Source organism: Gavia stellata, chromosome 4 (assembly GCF_030936135.1).
Source record: "Gavia stellata isolate bGavSte3 chromosome 4, bGavSte3.hap2, whole genome shotgun sequence".
NCBI classification, from domain to species: Eukaryota; Metazoa; Chordata; class Aves; order Gaviiformes; family Gaviidae; genus Gavia; species Gavia stellata.
Genome location: NC_082597.1, coordinates 16,803,766 through 16,825,882, shown reverse-complemented (window position 1 = coordinate 16,825,882; position 22,117 = coordinate 16,803,766). Strand labels below are relative to the sequence as shown.

Genomic DNA, 22,117 nt, shown 5'->3' with positions numbered 1-22,117 from the left:
AAACAACACAGATTAAGCTACGCTGTGATTCGTTATTTCTGTGACACAAATAGTTGATGAAACTGTTACAAAAGGCATTACGGTTTTAGCGTGGGACTGCAGAGTATGTTACGGTTACATTCTGTTACTCCCTTGCAGAGGAGGAGTCAAACACAGGCTTATTTTCACTTAGAAAATGATGCCCTAAGAAACTGGCAAAGATGCTTGTGTATCAATTAATGAAAAAGAACATCTGTTCTTTTTCAAGAAAGGAAAAGACAGGAAAGGAAAATACACTATTACCTAGAACTAAGCCAGATGATTTTTCATCTACAAAGTTATCTTTCCTTGAACACCACATACACACACTGTCTGTTTAGGATCATTAAAGGTTTTTGTAAAACTGGAATGATGTCCACAATGTCTAATAGGAATTGCTACCATCATTTATCATTGCTATTAGCAAGTGTTTTAAAACATCGTCTGCCACAAATAGGAGAAATTAATACAAGTACTACTACAGGAATACATCAAACAAAACCAACAAAAAAACAAAACAACAAAATACACATAGCAAAATGAAATGCTAAGTCCTTGCAGAAGCACACATTTGAGTTGTCAATACCAGAACGCCTGGCAATGAAATCATGAACAGTACATTACTCTTGCACTATGCATGCCGAATTCAATCCTGAGGATCCAGACAACTCCTCAAGAAATGATAGTAATTACAATTTAACACCACTTGTAAATACCACCTGTAAGTCACAGAAAGGTAACAAAAGTAACGTTGATGCTGACACAGAATCACAGAATCATTAAGGTTGGAAAAGACCTGTAAGATCATCAAGTCCAACCACCAACCTAACACCACCATGCCCACTGAACCACGTCCTGCAGTGCCACGCCTATACATTTTTTGAACGCCACCAGTGATGGTGACTCCACCACTTCCCTGGGCAGCCTGTTCCAATGCTTCACCACTCTCTCAGTAAAGAATTTTTTCCTAACATCCAGCCTAAACCTGCCATGGCGCAACTTGAGGCCATTTCCTCTTGTCCTATCACCAGTCACTTGGGAGAAGAGACCAACAGCCACCTCACCACAACCCCCTTTCAGGTAGTTGTTGAGAGCGAATGCAAGTCTCTGAATTCTCCAGATGGTAATTATGTTGCAGAATGAATATACACTTAATACAAATAACAGAAAGCGGGGTCATAAGTGTTTTCAATGGCATTTGTCATCGTTTACAGTCTAATAAATTTTTGACATTTTCTCTTCCTGTACTGCTAAAAAATTTGGTTCTTAGCATTTAAGTCTAGAAGTTAATCTAGAAAGTGAGTTTTCTTATTTCTCTGCTCTTTAGGCACTGCAGAGTTAGAAAAGTAATGCTTTTAAATCTTGGACATCTTCATATACTGACACATAACATACCTTTTTATAGCAATGATGACTTTGGGCTAAATGGGATGAAGTGCAAATACAAGCAAGTTATAATCAAAACTGAAAGTGACCGTAACTATCTAATACCTATTTGCTAAGCATTTATAACAAGTGGAACAGCATATACTTGCAACTACCCTCATTTTTTTCATGCCCTTTCGTGACAACTCTGAAGCTGTGGATTACTTGAGAGGAAAACTCTGTAACCAAGCTTTCTCCTAGGAATGTGCTTGATTTAATCAAACTCCAGGAACACACTAAGTTTTCGGCAGAGTTGGGGGGGGAGGGAACCAAGAGACCTACACATCCCAGAAAGCCAACAACGTAATGAGTGTGCCAGTCCAAGTTACAAATGTATAGAGGACTGATTTAACAAGCGAGCTGGAGACAGTCCTACTGCAGTCTTACAACACCACATTTCGTTTACAAAGAGTGAAACAGCAGCATGAGGAAAGATTTAAGAGAGAGAAACAAAGTCATACCCTATAGCCCTAAAAATAAGGGACTGGATGGGTCAAACACCTGCTCCTTTTATTTCTACAAAGCATGAAAACTTTTATACTAGAGATTAAGTGGCTCTCCACGGAATCAAACAGCCCAATCCCTAACTAGGATCAAGAACCTTGGCACAGGACTATTAAACCCAACCTGTGCTATGAAAATCCACTTCAGTTTTTTATCTAATCAGCTTCAATGAACTTCATTCGCCACCCCGAACTGAAAAACTAGAAAAAAAGTACCCAAAGTCTCAAAAACATAATGGGAGAAAAAAATTCCAGCCCTACTTCACACCTGCTATTAATATTTTGAAAATCCCTTCACTAGTATGCGTCAAATAACTTTTTACAGATACTTAATTATTTATTGTAAGGCTCGAAGCCAAACTCAGTCATAGAATCATAGAATGGTTTAGGTTAGAAAAGACCTTTAAAGACCATCAAGTCCAACCGTTAACCTAACACTGCTAAGTCCACCACTAAACCATGTCCTTAAGTGCCTCATCCACACCTCTTTTAAATACCTCCAGGGACGGCAACTCAGCCACCTCCCTGGGCAGCCTGTTCCAATGCCTGACAACCCTTTCAGTGAAGAATTTTTTCCTAATATCCAGTCTAAACCTCCCCTGGCACAACTTGAGGCCATTTCCTCTTGTTCTATCACTTGTCACTTGGGAGAAGAGACCAACACCCACCTCTCTGCAACCTCCTTTCAGGTAGCTGTAGAGAGCGATAAAGTGTCCCCTCAGCCTCCTCTTCTCCAGGCTGAACAACCCCAGTTCCCTCAGCCGCTCCTCATAAGACTTGTGCTCCAGACCCCTCACCAGCTTCGTCGCCCTTCTCTGGACACGCTCCAGCACCTCAATGTCCTTCTTGGAGTGAGGGGCCCAAAACTGAACACAGTATTCGAGGTGCGGCCTCACCAACGCCGAGTACAGGGGCACGATCACTTCCCTACTCCTGCTGGCCACACTGTTTCTGATACAGGCCAGGATGCCATTGGCCTTCTTGGCCACCTGGGCACACTGCTGGCTCATATTCTGCCAGCTGTCAATCAACACCCCCAGGTCCTTTTCTGCAGGGCAGCTTTCCAGCCACTCTTCCCCAAGCCTGTAGCGTTGCATGGGGTTGTTGTGACCAAACTGCAGGACCCGGCACTTGGCCTTGTTGAAACTCACACAGTTGGCCTCAGCCCATTGACGCAGCCTGTCCAGATCTCTCACAGAGCCTTCCTACCCTCAAGCAGATCAACACTCCCACCCAACTTGGTGTCAACTGCAAACTTGCTGAGGGAGCACTCAATCCCCTCATCCAGATCATTGATAAAGATATTAAACAAGACCAGCCCCAATACTGAGCCCTGGGGAACACCACTTGTGACCGAGCACCAACTGGATTTCACTCCATTCACTATAACCCTTTGGGTCCGGCCATCCAGCCAGTTTTTTACCCAGCGAAGAGTGCACCAGTCCAAGCCAAGACCAGTCAGTTTCTCCAGGAGAATGCCATGGGAAATGGTGTCAAAGGCTTTACTAAAGTCCAGGTGGGCAACATCCACGGTCTTTCCCTCATCCACTAGGCAGGTCATCTGGTCATAAAAGGAGATCAGGTTGGTCAAACAGGACCTGCCTCTCATGAACCCATGCTGACTGGGCCTGATCACCTGGTTGTCCTGTACATGCCGCGTGATGGCACTCAAGATGATCTGCTCCCCATCCACATACATGTCTTTTAAATACCTCCAGGGATGGTGACTCAACCACCTCATTGCCAGCAATGAAACAATGAGATTAGGTATTATAAGATGTTGAATCTCAATTTACACAGACGTAAAATAACTTGCATTTTTCTTTCCACCAGCTCTAAGAAGATACAATATTTTCCTAGCAATGTTTAAGGAAGCAAGAATTAAGATGAGCTTTACTTAAGAGCCTTACTTGAGATTCCCACATTAACACTTTCAGCACAAAGCAAAAGAAAAATATGCAGTGGATAGAAAGTCAATGGAATGGTAATCTTACTTTATAAGTACACACATAAGTATATACATAAAGTTTTGAGCAATTATGGCATAGGGATACAAAAAATTTAAAAAAGGATTTGATTTAGACGCCTTATTCTCTTGGGGCAGACCAAAAGGACTTTCAGAAGCTGCCTTTACTGAAAAGGAATCTCTATATTACATGCCTCGTTTTGTAAATCTTTCCAAAGGTTGCTTGTTTAGAATATGTTTGGCCAGGATATGGCCTCTGGATAATTCAGGCATGTAAAATGCCTTCTGACCTCCCTAGTGTCTGTTTAGCCTTTTCCACTGATGAAAAAAAACAAACTTTATTTTATTTATTTCCACTCTTCAAGATGTACATTCTTAAGCTGAGCAATTTTTTGAGTGCAATTCTCACATAAGCATAGGTGGTATAAACTTAGAATCTTATACGACTTTACTTTTTCCTCACTTAAGAAATTGGAACCTAATTTAAAACTGTAGGATCATATAAACATCTGACCATTTTGGAAGCTACCAGTATATGAAATACTTCAAATAGCAAAACTGACAAGAAAAAGGAAACATCAAGTTCCCACAGGCTATGACTTCAACATTTCTTCTGATTTTTATCTCCTCATCAATAGACAGAGAGGCCAACAACCATTCAGCATACCTGCTCCAACTTCTTTTTCTTCTTCTTCAATGTTGTTTTTGATACTGTCGTACTCCTCATCAATTGCCTGGTTGCCACGCATTTGAGACAGAATTCTCCGTGCTCTCTGAGTCTGGCCTTTCTGAATGAGCCAGCGGGGACTTTCGGGAAGAAACAGGAATCCAAGAAACTGTAGAACTGCTGGAACAGCTGACAGGCCCAGCATGTACCTGGAAGTAAGTAAATAAATAAATATCTAATATTTGCCTACAAAAACATGCTATGAGAAGACTCAGTTACAGCTACTCAAGCTGTAATTTACAAACCAAACCCTCTTCCCCTCATATTCTTTATGACCAAAAGTTAAGCAGGCAAGAATCATATTCTGCAAGTATTTTAGGAAACAGGACCCCCACTTTCAATTCCAGGAAAACTCAAGGACATGTTGACTATTCTGCCACCACTGACCCTACAGCCACTCGTTCCGAGGACACAAAGTCTGACTAAATAAAAACCCTGGAACATTCCAGTAGTTCGGAAACTGATAATCCCTTTGGTGAAGTTATAAGAAAAAAAATTAACAGAAAGAGAAAGCAAACGCACAGAGAACAAATGGGTAGTGCTGATGGCAAAAATGAGATTGAAATCCTGCTAATTGTTTTACAGACATATAAAAAAAATAAACCCAAAACCAGCCAATGAAAAATGCTTGATTTGGTCAATAATACATATACACAGACACACGTGTGCTGGTTTTGGCTGGGGTAGAGTTAATTTTCTTCATAGTAGCTAGTATGGGTCTATGTTTTGGATCTGTGCTGGAAACAATGTTGATAAAGCAGGGTTGTTTTAGTTACTGCTGAGCAGTGCTTACACAGAGTCAAGGCCTTTTCTGCTCCTCACACCACCCCACCAGCGAGTAGGCTGGGGGTGCACAAGAAGTTGGAAGGGGACACAGCCAGGACAGCTGACCCCAAATGACCAAAGGGATATCCCATACCATATGACATCACGCTCAGCATATAAAACTGGGGGAGGAAGAAGGAAGGGGGGAACATTTGGAATAATGGCGTTTGTCTTCTCAAGCAACCGTTATGTGTGATGGAGCCCTGCTTTCCTGGAGATGGCTGAACACCTGCCTGCCAATGGGAAGTAGTGAATTAATTGCTTGCCTGCACAGCTTTTGCTTTACCTATTAAACTGTCTTTATCTCAACCCACAAGTTTTCTCACTTTTACTCTTCCGATTCTCTCCCCCACACCACCTGCTGGGGAGGAGTGAGCGAGTGGCTGTGTGGTGCTTAGTTGCCAGCTGGGACTAAACCACGACAGTCCTTTTTGGTGCCCAATGTGGGGCTTGAAGGGTTCAAGATAACGACAGGTTCGATTGGAATGTGCTGGATTGAATTTATAGCTGTTATTGCTGTTTAGCTATTAATCAGCAGGCTCCTGTGCTTGCCATGGGGCTTGCTTGCCTTACTGTATATTAGAGTCTAGTGCTCGTTAGTGGCTGCTTTTTGCTTTTGCTGCTTGCTGTACTGCCATACTGCTTATCATCTTGCTCTGCTGTGCCTGGGAACATTCTGATAACAACAATGGCCATGCGCCTGGGCTGGCAGATGGCCAGGGCATCGCTGCTGTTTCTGTGCTGCTGTACTGGACAGGCTGGAACTCCAGTATGAACTCGAGTCAAAGGGACTGTGACCTGTGGATGAGTCCATGTGGGAGCAGGACATCCCGAAGCGTCTGTGGCCGTGAATCAGTCCATATCAGAGCAGGTACATCTCAAAGCATCTGTGGCCGTGGTCATGCCTGTGCCGCAACAGGCATACTCAGAAGGGATTGTGGCCCAAGGATAAGCCCATGCAGGAGAAGGTACACCTCGAAGCATTTGTGGCTGTGGATAAGGCCATGCTGCAGCATGTATACCTGGAAGCATCAGTGACTGTGCATGAGGTCATGCTGGAGCACCTCAAAGCATGGGGCCATGGATAAGCCCACGACAGAGCACGTACATCCCTGGAGGGAATGCAGCCATGGGTAGGGCCACACTGGAGCAGGTATATCTCTGAAGGCATTGTGACCCATGGATAAGGCCACACTGGAATGGGTGCACCTCAAAGCAACTGTGGCTGTGGATAACTCTATGCCGCAGCAGGTATACCCCTGAAGACACTGTGGCGCACGGATAAGGCTCCCCTTGGAGCAGGTACAATCCTGGGGGACTGCAGTCTGTAGATAAGTCTAAGCCAGAGCAGGGGCAAGGGGAGGAGTTCATTGCAATGTTAAATCCTATGGTCTGGTCCAAAGGTACCAGCAGTGGAGATTGTAATGGAAACACCTTTAAATTGTTGTAACCCGGATTGGAATTGCATGTTATAGGCAGGAACTGCCTGAACCAATGGAGGACAAGCCTTACAAGAAGCACTGCAAGTGCAGCAGTGACCTGACCTGAGCTGGCTGTGCTGCCCAATAACTCCATGCAATACAACATCTCTCCTGTCCTGAGTGACCACCATAACAGATGGAGCCCAAAGTCATGGACTAAATGAACTCAATGGACATTTTCTGGACATTTTACAGACATTTCACAGGGGTGGTCCATAGACTAAGGGAATGGTATCTGTGTATTGTATCAAAGGATGGGAAGGGGGGGTGATTAACGAGGATGTATTGGATAGTGTGAGACCTAAGCATGACGTAAATGGTACGGAATAAGGGGTGGAGAATGTGGTGATTTTGGTTGGGATAGAGTTAATTTTCTTCATAGTAGCTAGTATGGGGCTATGTTTTGGATCTGTGCTGGAAACAATGTTGATAAAGCAGGGTTGTTTTAGTTACTGCTTCAATAAAACACTAAGAAGAATAACAAGAATTGCAGAAAAATGTATAATTTTGTTCTGCTCTTTTAATCTGACCTTTTCCCATTTGCACTTCACTGAGATTTTTTTCACTTCGATTAAAGACTTTAAACAGTGCTAGTGTCACCTGTACATTATTGCCACTATCATGAGTTTCACATCAGCAGTTTATACCATGGGGCAGGAAACTGGAGAATGAGGAAAAGAACTCCTAAAAGGTAATGCAAAGCGGATGGCCATCCTGGGACAATGTGCATGCAGGCCAGTCTTCCCATCCCCAAGCTAAGCCCTCAAGTTCTTCCTAAAACCAGCAAAAATTTCCAAAGGTCATACAAGTAAATCTTGGTCTAGAAAGAAATTTGTGAGCAAGTCTCTTATTTTCTAACACTTTAAGAATGGTACAGCTCATCATTAGTTAAAAAAAAGAAAAGCAGATGGAAGAACATAAATTTAAAACACAAAGCTTGTGGAAGGATTATTAGTTGTGGAGGATTATTAGTTGAGTAGTCTTCAGCCAGCATATCTAACAAGTGTCACTAATTCGCTAATGTTCTCATTCATTACTGTCCTCATTTCTTCCTATGCTCTTCCCTCTCCACAAACATTTTGGTAGCTGTATACAGAATCACCTTTACACACACACCACTGAAGTTCACCAAATTGTATATGCAATATCTGCATCAGAATGGTATTTAGAAAGCCTTTTCTATTTCAAACGAAGAGTAGAAAAAAAACAAAGAGATTAAAAACACAATCGCTGTACTCTGTCAAACTGCAAGCAAAAGAATCTTTTAATGCATCTAAATAAACAGATTTAGTCCTTTACACTCCTATTACCTAATTGCTGCTCCTCCAAAGCCCTTCAGTCCCTTAAATGCAGCAGAGCCTTCAAAACTAAGCAATTGGGTACCTGCAATCATCTTCGGAGGCAAAATCAATTGATGCTCCTGAAAGCTCGATCCAGCCTGATAAGGCTACCGGTTGGACACTATCGGATTGTTTATCACAGGCAAGATAAAAAAGAAATGTACAGAAAGTGCTCGCTCACTAAAGTCAGTTTCCAATCAACGTGTTTCTGGTCAAAGTTGAGTACAAGGAGCAGGCGAGAAGGAAAATGTTCAGTTAAGAGCATACATCCATTGCAAGTTCAAGAGTTGTTGCAATTTCCAGATCAAGCAACTTTGATATAACCAATTTAGAGTAAAAGCAGGCAATTTTAGACATTTCATGCAGTAAGCCAGCTTTCAGAAATCTAATATAGTTCTTTCCTACACCGAGTACAAGACTTTGCATTTGAAGCCAGATGTCTCGCCGACCTGAGAAAATCCAGCATGAAATTTAATAAGTCTGCTGTAACATTTCTCTTTCTCAGACATACTGCTGCAGTACTATTAAGATGATATTAGGAGGGTTTATAAAGCTAACCTGACATAAGAGTCAGGTTAAACATTTGTTTTCTTTGGCTTATTTTTAATTTAATACTCAGCATTTCCAATGACAAGCAGAGCCGAGAAAAAGTAAAGTTCCTTACTGTTTTTTGTAGCACTCCAATACTTAGCCATTCAGTCACTAGGAGCTACAATACTTGCCATAATTTTCCTTCTTATATGTGGTGACTCAGAAGTGAACATCTGTGATTTCTCCCCATGTGTTTGATGGCCACTCTTTCCAGGTGACAGACCATCTGTACTCTTCCCTGCTCAGTCTTAGGTTGCAGTAAACTAGTTGAGGACAGGGAAGTACACAATCCCCAATTAACAGCTCCAGCATCGCAGCTGAGAATCTTTGGATACCTCATCACTAGCATAGCCTCAGTTTCTGCCCAATGCATCGACAGTTTCACTTCACTCCACTCCACTCAATCGAGCAGAATAGTACTTGGCCTGTACATAAAACATAGCATTACTGCATTAGCACAAGTTATCCAGCATGAACCAGCAGGTTGCAAGAAACAATTACTCCTCACCGTTCAACACACTATGCTACATCTGGAAGACTGGGACCACCAACATGAGAGAGAGCTACAAACCAGCAATGGATCACTGAGACAGTCGTGCAACTGGAGTGTATGACATGAAAAGGCTGAGAGAACTGGGTTTGTGCTGCCCAGAAAAGAGATGATCAAGAGGAGATCTAATTGCATCTTTCACAACTGAAAAGGAGCTCATAGAGAAGATGGAGACAGACTCTTCTCAGATGTAAACGATGAAAGGACAAGAGTCAATAGTCACAAGTTGCAACAAGGAAAATTCAGATCAAAGAAGAGGGAAAACAATTCTTCATAGTAGGAGTGACTCAACATCTGAACAAGTTGTCTTAAGAAGTGAAAATGCCCATAGTCAGAGATTTTTAAAAGTCAGCATCTCACACAGCTCTGATCAAACACCCAACCTCCTAGTCTTACTCAATCCACAGGTTCTAGATTTTACTTTTAATTTTTTCAGTTCAGATAGGTTAAAAGGTCTGAATTATACCAGAGAAGTTTATTTTTTGTTCCAAACAGAAGAATAAGTTACACCAGCGTAGAAGTTTTCAGTACAGTTGTATAGCACTTCAGTGAGTGGGGGTCTCATTCGTATTTAAGGTATAGTGGCATATCAAAACATCAGTTTTCTACAAAAATATGAAATCTACATTTGACAATGATTATTGACTTCCACCTCATCTTCCACTTTAGCTAAATATATTTACAAAGTAACACATCAAAAGATGGTAATGTGTGTAACAAACTGGAATTATATTTTTCACTTCAATAATCATTTACATACAACTGTACTTGTTAAACCTATGTCACTGCTTGATTTGAAAACTGGTATATCCTATACCACAATGCCTAGCTCTTATCTTTTCCAAAGAAGCCTAGAAGTCTGCTTTTGAGCTGCAAAAATTCAAGGTAGGGAATATGTTATTTTATCTGAACAATTAAACAAAAAACACAGCTCCAGTAAGAGCAATACTTGTCAGATACTTTGTTAGCTTGTATTTTTCTTCCAATACACTAGTATTTACTGAAACACACATTACAAACACATCCTGACCTCCTATATGTCAGCACACTAATGGGGAAAAAAAAAAAAAAAATTTACATCCACAAAAGCTTCCCTCAGCTGAATCCCTAACCACTGAGGTAAACTGAACTTGAAAAATCTGCCTAAACAGAAAGTGCACAACTGCTCTAGCAGTGACTCAGAGCTCCATTTCTAAATAAGTATCTTTACTTGTCCATTCCTCCCATCCAGCCCCATGCATAGGTAGCCATTACATTAGCAAATTACTTAGCATAAAAGTTAATTTGAAATAATAAAGCAACTACTGAATAATTGGCATCATGGATCAAATACTTCAGTTTGTATTTTACCTAGAAATGCATTACTGCATGCCATTAACTTTTCTCAAAATTGAGCATTTTTCTTTAAATGGAGAAAGGCATTAGCAATCCTATAAAACTAAGTTTTTCTTTCAGTGAAGGTTGTTTTTCCATTCTCCGTAAGTGGACATATAGTCTGCCAGAGAATGCAGCTGCATTATGATGAAAAGGTCATCAAAAACTTCACGTAAAATGCTAAATGCTATTTTCACTTGAGCTAAAGTAACCACTGCATTTTAAGAAAGCACAAAGCAGAGCTAAAACTTAAAAATAAACTAAAATTATGCATTTTAATGCATATTTCTTTACATACTATAAAAAGATCAGCTTCCAAGTTCTTCTACGTACCAAGTCCCAAATTAATTGTTCGTAACTTAAACCTCAAACGTCAGTGCACCTAGAAATCCCTATTCAGCTCCATTAGAAGTCAGAGAATGCAATAACATTTATGTTGCAAGTTTTTGGGGTGGGGGGAGGATCTTTCAAATCAGGGTTTTCAAAGAGCAAAATGATTCCAGGCTGTAGCAACAGAAATCAAAGGCCCTACAATAACATGTGCCCCTTTCCCAAGAGTGTTTCAAGAGAAAAGCACTCATAATTAAGCACAGGTTTCCAGAAGCTAGAACATATAGTATAAGTTATTTCCATTTCACATTTCTGTTAACTATTTTTTCAAGTCAGCACTGCGAGTAAGATACTGAGCCACCAAAATTTCTCATCTCTCTCAAATGACACACCACCATAAAGAAGGTAGGCATAAGGCTGCAGTTCAGAGACACTTAGCAATGTCTACAGGAAGAACATAATATCTGGAAAGCAGAGTAAAAGAGATTCATATTATTCTATAATGTAAACTTGTAACTATAAAGTTATGCTACAATATCCTTCAATTCTGATTGGATTACTACTGGTCAGATTAAGAATATTCAAAATACACCTCTATTTTGCGCATACAGCATCACATTTACTGGAAATTTGCCTTTTGAAAAATCAGCATGTAATTATTCTAAATGCAAAAGGCAAGCTACTCTCATAAACATCATGACAATCATTCAAGCTTGTTGATGCATATTTATTGCTCATCCATTTTAAAGTTTAATAAAGTCAAAAAACTAAGCATACTGTGAATATGAAGCCTAAGTGAAAGCAGCATGGATACAATTTAGCATGAGTTAATTATTAAAGTTCATTTCAGTATACAGTTTTACCACTTTATATGTAAACTCTATTTTACCAACAAGAATTATAAGAGCTGTTAACCAAATCACGACCATGCTAGTTTTGCTTTTAGCAAGGAAGACTCACAAACCTCCATCCGTCCTTCGCGAGGTAGCTGAAGATTCCATCGATGACACTTGCAAAAAACTGCCCTCCAGTGATGAACAGAGTGTTAATGGTGACTAATCTGCCTCTTAAGTGTGGTGGAGCAACTTCTGCGATGTACACTGGCACAGTCATAGATGCTACACCTACAAGAATAGATTAAATTACAGTTATAAAATTGAAAGAGATACTACATTCCTCTTTCATCATAAAATATTTTATCATTTACATGGAACAAGCTGGAAGAATTTGATTTCCAGGTTTCGAAAGATGAAAAGAAAGCAAATACACCTAATGAACTCTAGAAGAACACCCAGAGCAAATGGGCATACACACTAGTTGCTAGCGGCTCTACTACAAGTTCAAGGTTTGATATAATGATACAAGGAATAGTTCACTTCAATTCACATTGCATGTATACTAAGATTAAATAAAAAGCATAAATAAATTTATAGTTTTGAAGCAAAGAGATGCTATGATCCCAGTAAGCATATGTAATCAAAGTGACTAACTGAAGATGCCAAGTGTTCACAGCTCTGAGTTTAAACAGAACTTTAGCATGGTTTCCACCTCCAAGAAAAAGCAAGGCAAAGCATTATTATTCTCATCATTATTATTGTGTAATTTCATTATTGTTATATAGAACGGATTGTTTCTTGACTTTCTTGACTGTTTCTTGACTTGGTTTAAAAGTATTCCATATGCAGTGCTAAAAGTTCTACTGCCATAAGGAAGCAAGGACTGAAGCTAAAGCACAAGTGCCTTTTATTCTGTCTTAACACTGGTAGTATTTCCTATAAATTATGCGATGGCTCTAAATGAGCCATTTGTGCAAAAGGTAGAAGTGGCCATGTGGAAGACATACAGGAGCGCACACACACACGAACCATAAAAACAGGAGTTCAACGGCATATAAAGAGCAGAGTTGGGCGTGGTACATGCTTTGGCGGTCCACATCCACCAACAAATTTGTGCTCTCACTTAAAGGAAATGTGTATCCCTATTTCCTTAATAGGACCAACAGTGACAACCACCAGAAATTTTTTTTTGTAGTTCAAACTGGAAGTATGTTGGCAGCACACACACAAAACCACATTTCAACTGAAGCCAGCTGAGATACAACTTGAGCACGGTGAGCACGGCCCAGCAGCAGCAGAGACATCCCATGTTCCAGCCTGGGGCAGCTCCATTGCATCCGCACTGATAGCCTCACTCCAGCACAGGCCAGTGCCGCACTCCCAGCTAAAAACGGGTCACCTAAAGGTGTGCACATGGCTCCTGAAGCACAACTACAGTTCCCAGCTTGTGTCACGGCAGAAAGGCTTCGTCACAAAATGGCGGAGGCTTCAGCTGGCGCCCCGCTGCCTGGCTGACTCACCGAACTTAGAGCACAAAATCATCTTCAGCAACAAGGTTAACCTGACAGAACTGCTGGAAGCCTCCAAAAGCCCGAGCAAGGAATATAGATTGTTTAATAACAAAATGGCATCAGAAGATCCTTTGTTATGATAGGTAAATGCTCAGAGCAGCCTCTCAGCATGATAAAACCCAGTTCCCGGCAGAGCCTCCCAGGACGCGCCAATGCCTCCTCCTCCTATTGACTGAGCAACACACACAGAATAAAGAAACCACATAAAAGTGTCAGGAAAAAAACAAAACATTAAAAATTTATTCAACCATTTTTCAAAGCCAACCAGAATGCACCAAGGAAAAAAGCATTCAAATAGCCCTTTGCACGTTTGATAGACAAGCAAATTTTCGAATGCAGTCCACCATTAGGGATATTTCTCACATCTTTCACATCAGCGTTTGAACTAATTACAATTAAAGCGATGTAGCTAGCACACATGTAAGGGAAAAGCCTTTATGGGAAAGCATAGGAGCACATCCGCTTTCTGGAAACAAAAGCCACAGAAGACCCGCACAAGGCAGCGGGTGGAGAGGAAAGGCCCTACAGCTGCAGCAGCCCTGGTCTGGGGAGGCCAGGCCTTCCCACGCCCCGGACCTCCCCTCTGCCTCAGGCATGCCTCCTCACCTGCTCATGCTTGTTCCCCCACTGCAGCGTGGCCATCCTCCCGCTGCCGGGACTGGCCTGGCAGGACACCCATCGCCCCGGGGCCAGGCCCAGAGCCCCGTGTCCCGGTCTCTGCCAGCGATGGGCAGCAGAGGCCTAGGAAAGGCTCAGCAGCAAAATGTGCATCGCGTAGTTCCCCAGCTACACCCTAAACAACCTTTCAATAATCACCAGGTTTGGGAATTTGTGACTCGCTGGACCAGACACTTGATATCTCTGGAGGATTTTTTTGAGGCCGTTCTTTTTTGGCTCTCTGCTACCCTATTAAGACCAATCATCACTAACAAGCCATGGTACCTCAAAGATGGAAACAGGAAAAAAAAAAGGGGGGGGGGGGGAAGGGGGGTAGGGGAGAAAAAGTCTGCTTGCCAGTGGCTATTTTATTATTTGTCCCATAAACACCTTCCCTGCTGTTTGCAAGAGTAACATGGAAATGAGAGAAGATGATTGAATGCGGAGCAGCAGGAATGAAAGGAGACCAAGCGCTCCAACAAGGAGCCAACAGGTATAGAAACAGAATGGGGTCTTGCAATAAATACAGGGAAGAAAAATATGGTTGTGTTTGTGTCTTTCAAGGGTCACAAAGAAAAAACTGACCTTACATCTTTCTCTTGGAAGCTACTGAAAATCAGTCCCTAGCATTCATTGTCCTCCATGCCCTGCAAACACGGATACCATTAAAAGCTTTAGAAAAGTAACATATACGCCCAAGAAGGATATCTTTGAAATAGATAATCATCTAGCAAAGCTAATTTGGAAGGTAAAGATGGCAACATCTTTATGTGGATTTTACCAGAAAGCAGTTAGAAAGATGTGTACAACCAAAACCAATATACGCTCTGTAAAAAAGCTGCTTTTTGCCCCATTCAACTCTTAATGAAGGCTGATTTTACACAGTATCTGCAGAGAAATCTTATTCAAAACATACCCTCCAAATCTGCTTCTTAGGCATCCAAAAAGCAGAGCCACGCCGTTGACCAGATGAACAGCTGTCGTCAGCGTTCAGCACACACCATCAGTCCTGGGACACTGCTAGAACCACCGTTAGCCCTGGCTAACACAACACTTGCCATTTACAGGTGAAACTAAAGCCTGCTGCTGTAATATAAGGGTAGTGTGAAGGTTAAAACATGTTTGTAAAGTGTCTTGAAGAAGAGGCACATGACAGCAGGATGTTTACTGTTTCTGCTGCATTCTTGCTACAAAGTTAATGACTACAGGAATTGGGAGAGGAAGAGGAAGCTTGCACACCTCAACAGCCCCGTCACAAGCCAGCCAATAATACCAGCTATTCAGCTGGCATTAATACAATAGTTGAAATTATTTATCATCAAACCTGCAATGAACAGCACATGATTTCTTAGGGAAACCTAAGGAGTTAGAGTATTAGTTCAAAATCACACAGAATTGTTTAGATTGACATGGACATTTCGAGATCATCTAGTCCAACCCCTGTTCAAGCAGGGTCAGCTACAGCAGTTTGCCCAAGACCATGCTCAGTTAGGTCTTGACCACCTCCAACCAAAACAATTCTGTGATTCTGCGACTTCCATGTCAGCTTTCTCACCCAGAGACTTTTCACAATGTTGCTGTCAAAAACAGCCTTTTTGGCTTTGTACTCAGACCTTACTTCCTCTACCAGGTTTCCCAAAACCTATAGATTCAAAACATCCAAACAAAAACCTCAGTTCAGAAGATAAATTTATGTTATGTATTTTCAGTTATCATTTAGATATCAAAACATATGCTTTGCTACTCTGAGCCTGAGAGAGAGTGAGGCAGGAGGTTTCAGGAAACGGGAGGAGGCAATTAGGAAAGCCTCCCCAGTTTGTCTGGCTGCCATCCAGCAAGCATTCACACACAAAAGCAAAGTTCTTTCTATAAAAATCACCGGGAGTAAAAAAGGCTAATCTGAAACAGATCAAATTAAGGAAAAAAATCATACCACCTTGAAGAAATAATGTTTTAGACTCTACAATGTTATTTACATTACAGATTTGCTTTCAATTGCCTTAGAATGCATCAATGTTCTCCAGATTTTCCTCCTCTAATTTCAATTTAAGACACACTAGAACACAGGAGAGTAAGTTCTTGTGAAAAGGCATAGTTAGAAGCAAGGCATTAAATGTTAAGCAACTAAAAAAAAAATCTCTAAAATAGTTATTCTAATAGATAGGTATTAAAGAAATTTGAAAACAAATAACAGCTTTCCTAGCAAAATAAATATGGCTGCAATGTAATCTTTTCTTAATTTTTCAAAAGAGAATGCTTTCATTTACACTTAGATAACATATTCTAATATGCTTTCACTGTTAAACTGCTCACACCAAATAAAAGATTCTTGCTGCAGGCAAGTACATTACTACCTAACTAATAAAGCTGATAAGTGACAAGATGTGACAAAAAGAAAATGAAAACAATTAACTGGAAATCTGTCAGAGAAAGTTTAAGCTGTAAATTGTGCACCACAGTTATGAAACCTGAGAAGAGAGAGAAGGCAAGCCCAGTCTTTATCCACTTGAGTAACCAAGGCATTAACCTTCTGCCCTCATTAAAGAATACAGTTCAGAAAAAAATATAATAGAAGGTTCCTTAAATTTAGACCACAAGATGTATCTAATTATTATACGGGAAGCATTAGATGACACAATAGACTGAAATCATCATATTAAATGTTTTTTTCACTTCTAAGATCACTTAGGACAATAATTACTAGAGCTGCTACTATAATCTGTAGACTTACCATTGGAAAGCAGAGACAAGACAGTGCACAGCTCAGTTTTAAGACAATCAATAGAAAGCAGCTATGAAAAGGCATCTTAGAATCCCATTACCATCCAGAAAGGTATTTTCAGCATTAACATGTAAGCATTATAAAGAATTCATTAAGAAGTTTAGGAATGAAGTCAACAAACCTACTGAAAGGAGAGATAAAAAGGTCATGAAGGAGAACTCCTATGATAATTAGGAGAATTAAAAATACATTTTAAGAGATGAGATTAAGTTAGCAAAACAGAAGGACTAAAGAAGGAATCCAAGTTCTTGTTTATAAAAAGCATTTGGGAATAAATACTAGGGAGATGGAATAATTTTAAAGACTTTTTTGCAAGATCAGATGGCTATAAACGTATTCTGTAAAGACCAGGACTTCCACTACAGCTCCAGTCGTGTGTCTAGCAGACATGAGGGAAGGTGCATCATAAAAACAGATGAGCAACAAAAGCTGGAGACAGGGTATTGAATGAGATGCACTTTTACTCCGAGCATAATAAAAAAAGCTCTAAGGTAGTAAGGATGTGTCAGTCATTTCACTGGTGTCAACCAATAACCAGCATCAGGAGCAGCAATAACATTGGGAAGGATTCCTGACAATTTTTTGTTGTTGCTGTTTAGATTACTACCCAAAAGGTTCATAAACACAAGAGACAGGTGACAAGAATTGGGTAACTTTAAAAAGAACAAAAACTCACGCAACCCAATCAGCCTTTCATGCTTAAGAACGAAGAGGACTGATGGTTAACTAGAAGTGCTAATGAGGCATAACCAGGAGCTGGTATCTCTTTGCATCGTGGTTCTGTCCCTCCTTCCCTCCAGCTCATGCTGACCCTTTGCATCAACACCAGGTAAACCAGGGAATGCAACCAGCTAAAAGGGGTTTGTACCACTTTGTACCACTCCTTTAAACAGTTTATGATGAGATCAAAAGGCTGTACTGGCCCATAGGCAGGACTACGTATGTTAATGGAGACTGGCCTGAACTGATATGGGACTCCAGACTGTCCAGTTGGAAACTAAAAATCAGGATGTGAAATAATCACAAAAAACAAAGATATCCTTGATCCTATTTCAGAGTACAGCAACTAAGCCATTAATCTCTATTAACAACAAAGAACAGTCACAGCTTATTACAGAAATGCGTATTGTTAGGAGTTCCAAATAAACAGGCAGAAACAAAAGTTACCAAAACATTTCCTTTCAGGAGAATACTCATGGGAATGAGGCATTCTTCACTAACATATAAAGCTGTACCAAGATACTTACCCAAGGTAATAGTTTTGGGTTTTTCACATATCTAAGAATGAACTTATAAGAGTAAATTTTCATTAAAATGTTAAACTTTAATGCAACCAACTTTAAAGTTCACTTCATTAAGAAGCTGCCCATAGTGGTTTGTACTACTTGTAAGGATTCCAAGAAGCTTTAGCAAGTGATTCCACAGACGGAGGATCTGTGGAGGCAACCTGATGAAGAAGCAAGTATATGGCAAAGAGAATCAGGAATTAAATATTAATAAACAGCTTAATAGAGGTTGTTATGCTATGAGAAAGTTTGAATATGAATATAAAGTTTGGTTGTTATTTGTGGTTTTTTAAAAATTAAATAGTAAATTCCAAAGGGGGCAGGGGAAAACTTGCCAAGCTACAGCTGTATACCAGGTTAATGTTTTCTTCCAGCAACTTTGCAGGAAGTCTGGTAAACTTCTTCTATCTTGGATTTTGGACATGCAACCTAAATTTAGTGCCTTGAAACACTATTGATCGCAGAAGTACATGAGATTATAGAGACAAAGAGACTTTCATCAGGTATTTTCTTTCAGTTGCGTTCCCACAAATTATACTCCAAGGTTTTTACTCTATTCCTGACAAAGACGTCGTTCTTGCCAACCGATAATTTTAGAACATTGCTCACATCTGAGTAGTAATATTCAAGAGGATAAGGGCAACACAATGATTAACTTTTTGAAAGAAGTGACAAGTTCCACAATAATCATATATTCTTTACTGTCAATCTAAAGAAGAAACCATTTAAGTAGTCTGTGAAGAGAAAAATGTCTATCATTGACAAAATGGGTACATTTTACCTGCAAAGGATATTTATTTTAGAAGACCATTAGCTTTCACAAAAACATAGAGGAGTTGCATCAACAATCAGCCACCTCTATTCTACAGATAACTCCACAACATACTTTAATGATACGGCTCAACCTGAACAAGTATTAAGCCTTTTTCTAGAGCCCTTTTCTGTTGTTACAGTTAACACTTCAGTTTTCAGTAATGACAGTCAACTGACAGGGATGTTAGAGTGCCTCATTAAACATGCTAATAGGAAATACTTGAGAAAGCAGTGCATTTGATACACTAACCACTTCCCTAGCAGATAAAGCCAAAACGTTCATTGAAACAGCTTGTATTTGAGTGTGAACATCAGGGGAAAGCTCAAGTCCCCTCTAATATCTAGGTTTCCACCCACTGCACCTATCTAGTAAATGAATTATCAGCAGTTTATAACTGGTTAGTGAAAGTTATTTCAAGAATGACTGGCAGCACACTTTCCCATTTCAATCTCTCACCTACATCAGATTAGTAGAAGTCCATTTCTTAGCAGTGACACAACTGTAGTCAGCTACAGCAGAGATCCGAAATAGGTTAAGGGCAGTGGGACAAACCACTAGCACTAAAACCACATTGCTTTGCGAGAATATAAATCACAGTAATGGGCAGATTTAGGTGCATCTCCTCTAGAATGGCAGTCCAACGTCAGCAGGCTTCATTCAATTCTTGTATATTATTTAAACACTGTTAAATCAGAGAAAGACAGTTCATCATAGTTAAAGAACCTGTACTATTGAACATCTAATACACTAAGTGATTGCAAATCTTTATGTCCCTATCTAGCCACTAGCCCAAAGCAGAGTGACTAATATTATAATTAATGCCAAAAACCTTCATTACTGTGTAGCATCCAACTGTGAAGGAGTCCAAGGCCCAGAACAATCTGAAGAAAAATAAATGAAGCTCCTCACTAGTTGATACTGTTTCAAATTTATAGAACAATCATATCTTAATGAGCCTGGATGAATAATTCCTTCTGTTGACCACAAGAAGGTTTTTCACTGTTGTGTGTATCAGTAAGGATCAAGAACACAAAATCCTTCTTTGCCTAAAAAACCCTCAAATTGTGTCCACTAGAAACAACCACAATTGTCATATTGTAAATGCAAACCCCCAAAAAGATTCATTAGCCTTTGTGAATTGCATTACACACAAGAGTAATTTCAAGTTTCAAACCCTCCCTTGATCAAAAGATACAGATGCAAACCTAGCTCAAAAAAAATTAAGATGCCAACACAGAGTACAATTATATAACGAAAGCACTAAGACCTTTCTCTGACATCTCCAGAGCAGTATCTTGCAAAAAGAGCATAAGGAAACCACATATCATAATAGAGAGACATGAATATTCAATAAATTGAATAATCAAGAAGGGACTATTTATCACAGTACTTACTTTCCTACACGGAAATTCTGCAAGTCAAGGAATCTTTTTAATGTGGAAACTGGGTGGTTATGAAATGGAAAAAAGTGACCCATGACACTTGAGGCAAAATAGACAAGAACCTACCATGTACAGGCTAGAGTGTGAAAGTTTATTAAAATAAAACCTATTTCCTCAGTTTATTAAAAGAAAACTTAGTTTAGCAAAAACTTGAAAATATACAAAAAATTTGCAGGAATCTTTAGCAACACACATGCAGTAAATAAAAAAACAGTACCCACAGCCAGAAAACTGCAGGCATTCAGTTCTACCACGTAACAACCCAACGTAGAGGGGGATACAAAACATGCCACAATCTGTGGCTACTGAAAAAGTAGGAGAGCTAGAGGGGAGAAAAATACTTCTTGTATGGGAAAATTGTCAAACAGTAGGAACAGAAAGAGAATTTTATATGAAAGCAAACAGAATTGAGAAAGTTTTTAAGGTCAGATGAAAGTAACTATTTATAAGTGTTAGAATCACTTTAACTGTAGGGTCCTATTCAACCTCGGCCTCAATGTTAGTGCTATACATAGAACAGCTCATTTTGGGAAGAGAATTTTGAAAACAAATCATTTTTTCTATCCAAAGTTATTTTAAGATTACTCAAAGTTACAGTTATCAAAAAACATGTAAAGTAAATTTATTTTGAGTGGCAAAGTCAGAAGGAGAGAGTGGGATTTAATTAACCAGAGACAAAACAATCAAGCTAAACATCCAGAAAATTTGAAGCAAAGATCTTTGCAACTGTCCAAAGCATAAGAGCATGCCTAGCACTACAGATGTCAGATCACAGTTTACACTTCCCAGCAACCCAGATTTAGTTACCCATATTCAGTCTTTCCTTATGACCAGCATATATTCCTTTTCATTCAGGTTGTAAAACACCTGGTCACACTCTCCCCACTCAGCTGCCCTAGTTGCTGGGTATCCTACTGAGGGATCTCCTTCTCACAGCATGCCATAATGGGAACCTGTGCTTGTAGCTCATGGCTGTAGATCCCATTCCAGAAAGCTGGCATGTTTAAAACAAGTTATTCCCTTCATGCTGCCCAAACCTATCCACAGATCTAGCTTTGAGATTTACCCTGTTTCAGATTACTTCAAAACATTAATCAGAATGATTCCTAAAAGAAATCCAGCTAAAAGACAGCATCATAAAAATGTAACAACTGAACCCATAATTAATTAAGCTAGCTCATCAATGACAGTTTCTTCAAAATATATAAGCAAAGTAATTGGTTGCTAACCTACACCTACATTTTCAATAAGCAAAAGAGTTAAAAAGTCTTTTGTTGGGTCACCTACACAGCTATCAATTTGTATTTAGTAACTTTCAACACTGAAACGGATTTTCTCCTTTTTCTACAGTGATCCAGACAGGAGCAGATTGATTATTTCTGGAACAGCATTTTTAGGAAAGCCTAAATAGGAAAAACTCTTTCTCAAAAAGTATGTGTGTGTGCACACAGGCATGCAGGGGAGGGAGTATCACTAATTTTCCACTTGGAATATGCTATGGCTCCCTCTACTTGAAAGGTACTAGGAATTGTGAAGAACAACATTTCTGAACCATTTTAACAATACAAGGTCAACAATCAGCCCAAAAAGTGACTAAAA

General features: G+C 40.0%; 1 protein-coding gene across 1 annotated transcript in view; it reads right to left on the bottom strand.

The window, feature by feature from the left end:
• The window catches only part of SLC2A13 (solute carrier family 2 member 13), a 162,225-nt gene that overhangs the window by 120,795 nt on the left and 19,313 nt on the right, over window positions 1-22,117 (bottom strand). The window contains exons 2-3 of the mRNA XM_059816927.1: window positions 12,095-12,254; window positions 4,580-4,788 (exon numbers count right to left, since the gene is read on the bottom strand). Of these exons, the coding sequence (XP_059672910.1) occupies window positions 4,580-4,788; window positions 12,095-12,254 (369 nt within the window). The remainder of the gene's footprint in view (window positions 1-4,579; window positions 4,789-12,094; window positions 12,255-22,117) is intronic.